The sequence below is a fragment of the Lathyrus oleraceus genome, chromosome 5 (assembly GCF_024323335.1).
Source record: "Lathyrus oleraceus cultivar Zhongwan6 chromosome 5, CAAS_Psat_ZW6_1.0, whole genome shotgun sequence".
Classification (NCBI taxonomy): domain Eukaryota; kingdom Viridiplantae; phylum Streptophyta; class Magnoliopsida; order Fabales; family Fabaceae; genus Lathyrus; species Lathyrus oleraceus.
The window spans coordinates 177021748-177034439 of record NC_066583.1 but is presented as its reverse complement, the minus strand read 5'-3'; the positions used below and the strand labels follow the sequence as shown (position 1 = coordinate 177034439).

General features: G+C 33.5%; 1 protein-coding gene across 1 annotated transcript; it reads right to left on the bottom strand.

The window, feature by feature from the left end:
• Positions 1-498: 498 nt before the first annotated feature.
• On the bottom strand, positions 499-1994 carry LOC127081549 (homeobox-leucine zipper protein ATHB-12). Its single transcript, XM_051021795.1, has 2 exons — positions 1479-1994; positions 499-1339 (listed from the first exon to the last, which is right to left on the bottom strand). Exons 1-2 carry the CDS (start codon positions 1830-1832, stop codon positions 995-997), a joined length of 699 nt encoding a protein of 232 aa, XP_050877752.1. The 5' UTR covers positions 1833-1994; the 3' UTR covers positions 499-994.
• Positions 1995-12692: the final 10698 nt, after the last annotated feature.

Genomic DNA, 12692 nt, shown 5'->3' with positions numbered 1-12692 from the left:
CATATAAATAATCCTAAGATTATTTCTTAATTTTCAATATTCTAATTTGTCCACTCATCAAATTAAATATTGACTTATGATATCTACGTGATAACCTTACATTTCATTATATTTATGCTTTTAACCAAAAGTTTATTTAATATTAATTAAACTCCTTTTAAGTTTATTTAATATTAATCAAACTCCTTTAAATTTGGACTAATTAAACAAATTTGAGAAAAATAAATGTAACAGGTTAGGCTAGTGTCTCCAAAACTAAAATAAAAGATAAGACTAAGAGTTTACTCTTAGTACAATATAGAAAAATCTTCTCTTGAGTCATGAAAATTAAGTTTTGTCAAATGGTGCTTAGAGCTTGAGAATGTTGCATGATCTAGTTTCAGCATTATATTATAGGACAAAGTTCAAATAATGTCAAACAAAGTTGAATATTATCAGCTGCATTTATTCAAAACTCAGTGTAAAAGCCAATTGATGATTACTAGTATAAGCTAAGAATTTAAAATATCAATTATCCATTGTTTCATTAAGTCAAGCAATATCTTATTAACAATACTATTTATTTTAAACCTATGTCATAAGTGTGTCCAAGTCATAAGTTACAATAATCATACAAATTAACAAGGTGATATCTAAAGTTATAAAAAAAGAAGACAAATCTAAGATTAGAAAACCAGAAAAGAAACACACACTCACACAGTCACACTGAAACAAGCAAATGGTTGGAAAAGACATGCAAGCATGTGCATTGCACCAAAAACAGAGAACTTTTACATGATTTCTTCTTCTTCTTCTTCCACTTCCAAATCTCTAAACAAATGAAAACTGAATGAGGCTATTATAATTCTCTACCTATCAAATCAAGCCTACAAAACTTCTTCATTTTTGAAATTGGAGACATTCTTCTTGAACATGCATGTTTTCAACCATTCTTTGTTCCTCCTAGAAAACACCAAACATTGCAACATAGAAGAACATGGTGCAATGCAATTTTCTAAGTCCAAAAATCCAACCATTGAGAACTACTGCATGTCTGGTCTAAGATAACACTTGGATCAACATTGTACCATTTTTCTAGTGCTGTCAATGGAATTTCTTCATTTCTCAAAAGTTCATTTCCTCTATCATCAACTTTCTCAGTCCTTGTTAATCCTCTTTCGTTTTGATCATCTGAATAAATTACCATTCTGTCCTCCAAACCCTCATTTGAAAACCTTTCCTTTGTTTCAGCCATACAATTTCCATATGCATTTCCTGATCCACCATCTTCTGTGCTATTTTCCTTAGCTTCCCTTCCACCATCATGAGAAGTTTCCACCATATAACTCAGCTTCTGAACCTGCTTAAAAAAAATCAAATTATCAACTTAATGTCAAGCTTATAAAGCTCGAACTCGGCTCGTTTAATCAATCGAACTGAAGTTCGAGTCTGAATAGTTCACATGAATAACCATTTACAAGACCAAAACTAACATATACCTCTGATTGCAAAGACTCTTTCTCTTCCTTTAGAGACTGAAACATAGAAGCTAAATTATCATATTCAACTTTAAGTTTTCTATATTCTTGTTCAATCCTCTTTGATTTCCACCTTGCTCTTCTGTTTTGAAACCATATAGCAACTTGTCTAGGCTGCAAACCAAGATCTCTCGCAAGCTGCATCTTCTTCCTTGGCTCCAACTTTGATTCTGACTCAAATATACATTCTAGCGACCTTATCTGTTCATCACTAAACCTTCTTTTATTCTCCACCTTGTTGTTTTTCTTCCTTGATGTCTCCAAAAAACTCATACTAGCTTCAACACCTTGATGAATATTCTCTTTCTCCTCCATAATATTAAAAATTTTGGTGAAACTGAATTGGCTGCAGAATATATATTTATATAGCTATAAAGGAAAGTATGTCAAGGTTAATTCTTTCACGTTATAGGAACTTGTGTAGGAAGAATCATAGTGATGACTTGTGATATTAGAAAACGTGTGGTGTTTTGTTTACTATCTTTTTTTTGGTTCTAATGGTCCTATATATTTCATTTGTAGAAGGAACTCTTAACTTGTTATGAGTTGTCATATTCAAGTTACACGTCTCTGTTGCTTTCAATTCTTAATTAGTAAACTTTATCTTTATATGATTAATCAAGATTATGAATATGTATTGGTGATAATTTGTTCTAATTTCACAATTTTGGCATTTCATTAGTACCTAATGTTTAGGATTCTTGACCGGATGCTCTTGTTGCTATAAATATTGGTAACATCATTTTTCTTGTATGAAGTGATCATCTAAAATACTACATCTATAAATGATGTTTTAGACTTTGAAGAAATATTAATTAACAAGTCTCATGATTATAAAGAATGGGTCAATAATAATAATGAAAAGGAACAGACATAAACAAAGTTTAAGGATGAAGATGGTGATTTCAACTCTCATTAAGTGTTTGAATATGATGTTTTATGTTATGTTGTTTGGTTTTAAGTTCAAGGAAAATTAGAGGTTACTAAAAAGCCCTTATAAGTATATGCAAGTTACATGTAGTAGTGAAAGAAGCTATAGAGTGAGGTTAGATAAGAAGATAAGAAGAAATAAAAATGATTTAATAGTGTACAGTTGAAGTAAACAGAAAACAAGATAAGAGTCAATAAATATCGCCTAATACAAACAAAATGTTGTGATAATGTGGAGTTAAATCACAGAAAGCAAGTATTTACATTTATTACCAATAAGCACACTAACTAGTGTTAAAGAACACCATTTACTTGATTCCTATTTTGTTTTATTGTTGTGTCATATTGGATGTCGTTATCATGTTTTAGTTTCGCTTTATACATCAATAATCTTCGTCTACGGTTAATCACATTTGATAATTGGTTGGTCTATGTTGGTGTTTGGTCAAGTGTCACTTGCGCATGTACAACCAAAAGAAAAAACTCATAGGTGTGGAACCTATGATGCCCCTATACTACTTAGGATCATTATTGCACACCTCGTGACAGTAATTGTGAGTTGTTGGGTTTGTAACATTTTCAGAAACAAACGTATGCACTGTAAACAAAAGTTCTAGAATGCTAGTAAAGCCCAAAATTTGGTGATTGGAATTTCCATGGATAAATCGTTAATTACATGGAATTATATGTTTTTAAGGCCCACGTACAAATAATCTTTGAAAATATATTTTCAGACTATTTAATATATGTTTAATATAGATCATTTTAAGTGATGTCTTATAAATTAAATTTTTTAAATATAGGAGATGTATTTTCGAAATTTTCTAGAATATATTCATAATTGATCAATCAAGTGAAAATTATGGAGATACAATTTCAGAAGTTTGAGGCGAGATTTTGAAAATTACTGTCACCTTTGTATGTCAGTTTTTTTCCGAAGATAAATCTTCGAAATAATTTAATAAAGACAAAGTTGCATGATCTCACAACCATTTTTTTTCATTACAACCCCTCATAAAAAACTCTTCCATTCTCAGTCCCTAATTTCACTCTAAATCTCCAATCTCGAAGTTCATCCGATCAAAGAGAGCAAAAAAATATAAAATGGAATTTCAGGTAAAGATAATTTATTTCAAGCCTAATTGCACACATTAACTTGTTTCTGTTTGAAAAAACTAGCATTTTTTCCGGAAATGTATCTCCGGAACGAGTATGAACTTTTTCGGAAATGCATCTCTGGTATTAGTCTGTGTTCATTTTTCAACTCTATTTACATCAGTAGCGCTTATTTACTATTTTATGGTAATTATTTTCATTACATATGGTGCACCCTGATGTTTTCCACCATCAAGTTGTGTCTCTAAATGTCCAAAGTATTGTTATGAATGCGGTAGATGTTGGCAACCAATTTAAAAATGAGCAAGAGTTTGAATATTGTGATCAAATGCTTCAATGGATTCGTATGGATGCCTACAAACTGGAATTTGATGTGGTTATCGGATGATCCGAAATGGTTCAGATATAAGATGTGCTTTTGTGACAATGACATGCGAAAGAAGCGGGAAATATGAACCTCATCTCCAGAATTTTAAACGAGATGACACTGATTCAAGAAAATGTGAGTGTCCCTTTAAGGCGCGTGGTTATATGTTGACAAACAATAACTAGAGATTTAATGTCATATGTGGTTTGCATAACCATGATTTGTACGAAAAGTTAGTCGACCATCCAATTGTGTGTCTACTCATGCTGGAAGAGAAGAAATGCGTTGCTGACATGACTTCGAATTTGGTTAAGTCAAAAAATATACTTGCAACTTTGAAACGTAAAAGACCCGAAAATATCTCAAATATCAAGCAAGTGTACAATATTCGGTACCAAACTAACAAGTCGCTTAGGGGGATATAACTGAAATGCAACAACTCTTGAAACTATTAGATGATATCAATTATGTGTCTAGGTACCGAACGTGTGAGGATGAAGTTACCGTTAGAGATATATTTTGGACTCATCCTGATTCCATAAAGTTGTTCAACATGTTTCAAACTACGCTCATACTTGATTCAACGTACAAGACCAACAAGTATAGACTTCCATTATTGGAGATGGTTGGTGTTACCTCATCTGAGAATACCTATTCTGTCGGGTTTTCATTTCTAGAGAGCGAGAAATAAGGGAATGTTACTTGGGCCTTAGAGGTATGTCAGACAATGTTGAAGGACCAAGATGAGATGCCTAAAGTGATTGCTACCGATAACGATATCGCCTTGATGAATTCGGTTGCAAAAGTATTTCCTACTTCTTGTGCATTAATTTGTAGATATCACATTACAAAGAATGTGAGAAGTCAGGTTAAACCTGCGGTTGGGACGAAACAAATAGAGTTCGAAGATGGAAAAATGGTGAAGGTGGGTGTGGTCATGGAAAAAATAATGGATGCATGCAATCGTCTATAAATTCTTCCACAAAAGAATTACATGCCGATTCCGTTGTGTATTTCAGGAAAGCGTGTGAAAAGTATCATGATTTGTTAAAATATGTTGAAAGCATAATTATTGACCAATTGAAGGAGAATATTATTTGTGCTTGGACCGATCAGGTTAGACACCTTGGAAATATAACAACTAACCGAGTTGAGTCTGCTCATGCTACATTGAAGAATTGGTTGAGAAATAGTAAGGGTGATTTGTGTAGAAATTGGGACCATGTGAATCAAATGATTCAGAATCAGCATAATGAGATACAAACATCATTTGTGTTATTGTAAAAAAGGTGAAACTTGGTAGCCCAATAAGAATGTATGAGGTTTCACTCATTGGAAGAGACTTAGGTTTGATGATGACGGTGTCATGAAAGACAGTAAGTCGAATATCTCTATTTTGACTGAATGGGAATTGATACAAGAGAGATTTTGAAAGCCGATTACAATATGAAACTCCACATCAAAGAACAATTGAGGAAGATTGCTTATCCGAAAATCACCGACTTGAAACCAACCTCTCAACCGGTAAAAACAAAAGGTGCTCCAAGGAAGCTCAAGCCTACATCAAGTGACAATTCAACGATGTAGTGTAACACCCTAATTTGCGACTCGAGATTTAATAAAATAATTCAAATAATTTCACAAATTAGAGTGTCATACATACTTCACCATAGTATAAAAACCTCAAATACTAAACAATCATGTAAAAGTAAGCAGCGAAAATGAATGAGTTTCACATACAAGTATCAACAACAAACTCCAACATAAAAAAACATAACACGATTAATAGAAGACATCCCATTCCAATGCTACATATCAGAGCGACTCCTCTAAGATTCAATGATAAAGCTAAAGAGGCATCAATTCCATCCTCTACTTAACGATTACTCATGTACCTGATTGTATGTACTCTCGAAAAGCAGAAACGCCACAACAACAAACATGGGGTGAGAATACATCTAACAAATGTTGACGATGAAATTAAGAAAAATAGGATAATAATAATGAATTATACAACATATAAATCATACTCAAACCACAATCAAAATGAATAACAATGCAATGCAATGCTAATGCCATCAACTCCTTCTCAAATACATGTGGTACCAAAATCACCGGGATCAAAGGTATGTTACTGATTTTCCCATGTCTCTAGTTCCTCTTTGAACCGTGTCCCTCTCTGAATGTGAGACCACCATAGTTCCTATATGAACCAGGCCATCATCGGACCAAATTCTTAACTATCTCCGAAATAAATGAATGTAAGCTATGAACAATACAAACATGCAACAACATCAACATCACAGAATCACAAAACAAAAATCTCAAAACATTCTAAAAAAGGTTCCACTATTGAACCTATAATTCGCCATACACGACCATTACTATAATCCCTCTCTAGATTACTATGCTCAAATATCCAATAAGGCCTCACTGTAATCCCTCCCTAGATTACTATCCTCAAATTGCCAATAAAGGTCTCATTGTAATCCCTCTTTGGATTACTATTATGTAAAGGCTCCTTTATAAAATAATTTAAGAGATAGATAAAATACATGAAAAAATGACCCATAACATCTATGTCAGTCTTTCGGTATGAATGCAATTAATGTTGCTTTTTAGATGACCCATAACATCTCTTGGATTACTATGCTGAAAAACATGTTTTCAAAACAATTTTAATTATTTCTCCTCAAAAAGGTAAAGTTATGTTATTACTCAAAATTTCAACTCATCAAAATACTCAATAAACTCAAAACGTCTAAAAACTCATAATTTCTCAAAATTCTCAAAAACTCAAAATTTCTCAAAAACTCATAATTTATCAAAATTATCAAAAAATCATAATTTCTCAAAATTATCAAAAACTCATGATTTTCTCAAAATGTCTCAAAAATGTTTAAAAAATCTACGAGTGATAACTTTGCTAGGATAATGATAGGCAATTTCCTCAATATACTCAAAAGTGACTCTAAGGTCACCAAAAGAAATCTAACGTCATAAGATACTCAAATATATCACCGAAATGCTTATGAACTCAAAAGCTCTAGAAAATTCCCGAAACTCAAAAAACACCGAAAATGCCCGAAACATCGAAAAAGTCAAAAACACTGAAAATCGGAAAACATTGTTGAAAAATGTCTCAGAAACTCATCAATAGAGTAACTCACTATTATTACTTGTGTCAGACAATCGACATGGTAATAACCGTTAACACAAAGACATACCAACACAACTCTAATACATATCAGAGTTACTCAAATAGTAACTCTGCCAACTCTATGGTAACAAATCCCTCTCTTAAACTTATCAAGATAACTCTAAAACTTATCCGAGTTTCTCAAAGCAAACCCTAAAATATCCACTACCAATTACATGCTCACAACTCTAAACAACTTAAGACTACTCAATATCAATTCTAAACTCATCAAACAACCCAAAATCATGCTTCCTACTAGTCACACATCATACTCGAATAATTATTTAAAATATCAAACGGAGTAGTAATCATACAAATGAATATGTTCCAAAAGGCTTAGAGAGTCTAATTTAAGAATATGATTTTTATTTCAGGACTTAATACACCAATCTGTTCAATTTAATCAACCAACAAGAATAATTACTTGCATCGGGCATAATGTTTCTCCTGACTTCAAAATGACGCCAAAAATTGTATACTGATCATAAAACTATGAAAATTTACAGTTAAAAATATCATTAAACCCTATTTCTAATGCAACAGATGGCATCCCAAAAGGACTTACGAAACTCAAGTTATGCCTGAACCATGATGACCAACGCAGGACTGAAATTGACTATGCCTCTTGTATTAAAACCAACAAATTTCTACTGTTGTAGCCCCCTAGACCAAAATTTTCTAATTCAAAAGAAATATTACCATGTTAGCTTTCTAACTCTTTGAACCGCGTCTCAATTCGAGTTCTGAAACTCGAGATATGCCTGAAATAAGGCGGTCAATCCCGTTCTAAGTCTACATGCGATTTTTATGCGTTTTTCTCTCTATCAAACAAATTTAAAACTCGCTTATTTGTGTCCCTACCATCCTCAAATGCTCAACCAACTCGATCTCTCTGAAAAAAAAAATCCAATTTTTGATTTTTTTTTCAAAAATTTCATAATTTTAACTTTTTGTCAAAAATCGAATTTTTCATGTAAAAGGTCCCGTTTTAAAAATAAAAAGGGTTTTACTGCATTTGGAAAATTTTGGAAAATAGGTCAATTTTAAGAAACTTGGGAAAACATAACACAATCCAGCAACATCACAAAATTGGGAAACCAAACGACGCATACATAGTCGTCTGAAATCCCGAGCCAAAATCCTAACTCTACAGGGTTGTTATTCACACATCACAACACAAAACTCATACGATATCATCATCATCAACAACAAAAGGTTTGCAAACCTATAAATAACAACATTGAAGAGACCGTAAGAGATTTATCCCAAATCCCTTTTGGGTCTTAGATCAATCATACAGAAAAAGAATTCCAACAATTCCAACAATCGCACCAATAAGGTTTTTCCCAAACCTTATTTGACCAATTTACAAAGAAAATTAGGGAAAAACAACATAAATCCCAATACATTGATAGGAGGGTAAATAACCCTCACTATCCTGCATGCCTAAATCACTCATTCGACTCTCCAGCTCCCATGTTAAGCTTCCTCCAGCAGGTCCTCCCCAGACCACCTTCACTAAAGTAATATCCTTCCCTCCGAGCTACTTCACCTATAGATCCTCAATTCTTATAAGCATTGCTTCAACAATCAGATTCTCCCTCACTTGCAAATTATTCATCTGAATTATATGCGACAGATCGAGAATATACTTTCAAAGTTGAGACACATGAAACACATCACACAGGTTCCAAATGGACGGTGACAATGTCACCTTGTAAGCAACAAATCCAATCCTTTGGGAAATATGATAGGGACCAATAAAATGGGGAGTAAACTTCTTAGACTTCAAATCCCTCCCAACATCGGTCACATGTGTGACCCTCGAAAACACATGACCCTTCCCAAAATTCAAGAGCCTTCCTCCGCTTATCGTGATAGCTCTTCTGCCTACCCCAAGATGCCTTCATCTTATCTTGAATCATTTTCAGCTTTTCTGTAGTCTGTTGCACAATCTCTGATCCAAGTACAACACTCTCTCTAGACTCATACCAACACAGAGGAGTCCTACACCTTCTCCCATACAAATAGTGCCTTCATAGCTTTACACGAATACCACACCGACCAACTCTAAATCGTAAGTAGGGTAATTCCTCTCTTTAACCTTCAACTTTCATGAAACATAAGCTACAACTTGCCCATTCTGCATAAGCACACTGCCCAATCCCATTAGAGATGCATCACAATACACTACAAAAGATTCCTTCAGATCTAGCAACATCAACATTTGCGTTGTTGTCAACCTCTTTTTCAATTCTAAAAAATTATCTTCGCATTACATGTCCCACACAAAGGCTTGACTCTTTCAAGTCAACCGAGTCAAAAGAAGGGGTAACTTAGTAAAACCTTTGATCAATCACCTGTAGTAACCAACCAACCCTAAGAAACTTCCTATCTCAATAACTGATCTTGGAGCGTCCCACTAACTGATCCATAAGGTCGCCCATCCTAGGAAGAATATACTTATTCTTGATTGTGACCTTATTCAACTGACGGTAATCTACACACAATCTCATACTTTCGTCATTCTTCTTCACTAATAACACTAGACCTCCCCAAGGTGACACACTTGGTCTGGAGAATTTATTATTAAGCAGATCTTTCAGTTGACTCTTCATCTCACTCAATTCTGCTAGAGACATTCTGTAGGGTGCCATCGACACAAGTCTAGTACTGGGTACTAAATCTATGGCGAACTCAACTTCTCCCTCCAAAGATAAGTCACAAATGTCCTCAGGACACATCAAGAATCCTACACATCATCGGCATATCACTACACACACCTGATCATTATCCCTTGATGACATGTAGGCTTGGCCTGCAGAATGAAACTCGAATCCCTACTCTTTTCGGGTTCAAGAAACAATATAACCTCAACAACACCCGCTTTCTTGCAGTCATTAGTTCGCTGAACCGATCCACCACACTAGAAGACCCTCATAGAAGCATAAGCTTATCTCCCCACTTGTTTCAATCCCTCTCCTACTGGCAAGCCATAAGAAAACAAACGAGCACCGACAATATTTTACACACATGTCGCGTACTAGGAAACAAATAAAAATTAAAAAATCTGACCGAACGAACCAACCTACTCTAATACCACTATGTAACACCCTAATCCCCAACGCAATATTTAATAAAATAATTCAAATAAATTTCAAAAATTAGAGTTTCATGCATACTTCACTATAATATAAAAACCTCAAATACCAAACAGTCATGTAAAAGTAATCAACAAAAATAAATTAATTTCGCATAAAAGTCTCAACAACAAACTCCAACATGAAAAAAACCATAACACAATTAACGGAAGACATCTCATCCCCAGTGCTATATATCAGAGCGACTCCTCTAAGACCCAATAATAAAATTTAAAGAGGCATCAACGCCATCCTCTAACTCAACGACTACTCATGCACCTAATTTTATGTACTCCCGAAGAGCAAGACGCCACAACAACAAATAGGGGGTGATAATACATCTAACAAATGTTAAAGGAGAAATCCCGCAAAACATAATAGTAATAATGAATTATACATTATCTCAATTACACTTAAAACACAATAAAAATAAATAACAATGCAATGTAATGCTAATGCCACCAACTCCTTCTCAAATGCATGTGGTACCAAAATCAATGGGATCAAAGGTATGTTACTGATTTTCCAATGTCTTCAGTTCCTCAATAAACTGTGTCTCTCTCTAGACGTGAGACCGCCATAGTTCCTCTATAAACCAGACCATCATTGGACTGAAGTCCTACTTATCTCCGAAATAAATAAATGCATGCTATAAACAATACAAACATACAACAACATCAGCATCACAAAATTAGAAAACACAAATCTCAAAACATTCTAAAAAAGGTTCCAATCTTGAACCTATAATTTTCCATACACAGGCCATCACTATAATCCCTCTTTGGATTACTATGCTCAAATCACAAATAAATGCCCCATTGCAATCTCTCTCTAGAATACTATTCTCAAATCGCCAATAAAGATCTCACTGTAATCCATCTCTGGATTACTATTCTCAAATCGCCAATATAGACCTCATTGTAACCCCTATTAAATTTCTATGCTCAAAAACATGTTTTCAAAATAATTTTAATTATTTCTCTTCAAAAAGGTAAAGTTGTGTTATTACCCAAAATTTCAACACATCAAAATACTCAATAAACTCAAAACGTCTAAAAATTCATAATTTTTCAAAATTCTCAAAAACTCATAATTTCTCAAAATTCTCAAAAATTCGTAATTTCTCAAAATTCTCAACTCATAATTTCTCAAAATTCTCAAAAACTCGTAATTTCTCAAAATTCTAAAAAATTAATGATTTTCTCAAAATTTTCAAAAACTCATAATTTCTCAAAATTATCAAAAACTCATGATTTTCTCAAAATGTCTAAAAAAAGTTTAAAAAATCCACGAGTGATAACTCCACTAGGATAATGACACAATTTCCTCAATTTACTTAAAAATGACTCTAAGGTCATCAAAAGGACTCTAACGTCACAAGATGCTCAAATATACCACCGAAATGCTTATGAACTCAAAAGCTCTAGAAAATGCCCGAAACTCTGAAAACGCCGAAAATGCCTGAAACATCGAAAAAGTCGAAAACACCCGAAATCGGGAATCGCCGCTGGAAAATGTCTCAGAAACTCATCAATAGAGTAACTTACTATTATTACTTGTGTCAGACAATCAACATGGTAATAACCTTTAACATCAAGACATACCAACACAACTCTAAAACATATCAGAGTTACTTAAATAGTAACTCTGTCAACTCTAAGGTAACAAATCCCTTTCTTAAACTTATCAACATAACTTAAAAACTTTTCAGAGTTTCTCAAAGAAAACTCTACAAAATTTAAAACTATCAATTACACTCTCACAACTCTAAACAACTCAAGACTACTCAATAGCAACTCTAAACTCATTAAACAACCCCAAAATCATGCTTCCTGCTAGTTTCACATCATATTCGAATAATTACTTAAAATATCTAACTGAGTCGGAATCAAGCAAATAATATGTTCCGGAAAGCTTAAAGACTCTATTTTTAAGAATATGGTTTTTATTTTAGGACTTAATACACCAATAGGTCCAGTTTACTCAACCAATAAGAACATATACTCGCATCAAGCAAAATGTTTCTCCTGACTTTAAAACAGCGCTAAAGTTTCTATAATTATGAAAAAATTATGAAAATTTCAAGTTGAAAAAATCATTAAACCTTATTTCTAAGTCAACTGACGATATCTTAAAAGGACTTATAAAACTCAAGTTATGCCTGAACCATGATGACCAATAAAGGACAGAAAGTTGAATACGTATCTGGTATAAAAACCAGAGAAATGCTACTGTTGTAGCGCCCATAAACCTAATTTCTCTATTTCAAAAGAAATATGATCGTGTTAGTTTTCCAATACTTTGAACCACGTCTCAATTCGAGTCACGAAACTAAAAAATGCCTGAAATAAGGCGGTCAATCCCCTTCTAAGTCTGCTTGCGATTTTATGAGTTTTTCTCTCTATTGAACATATTTAAAACTC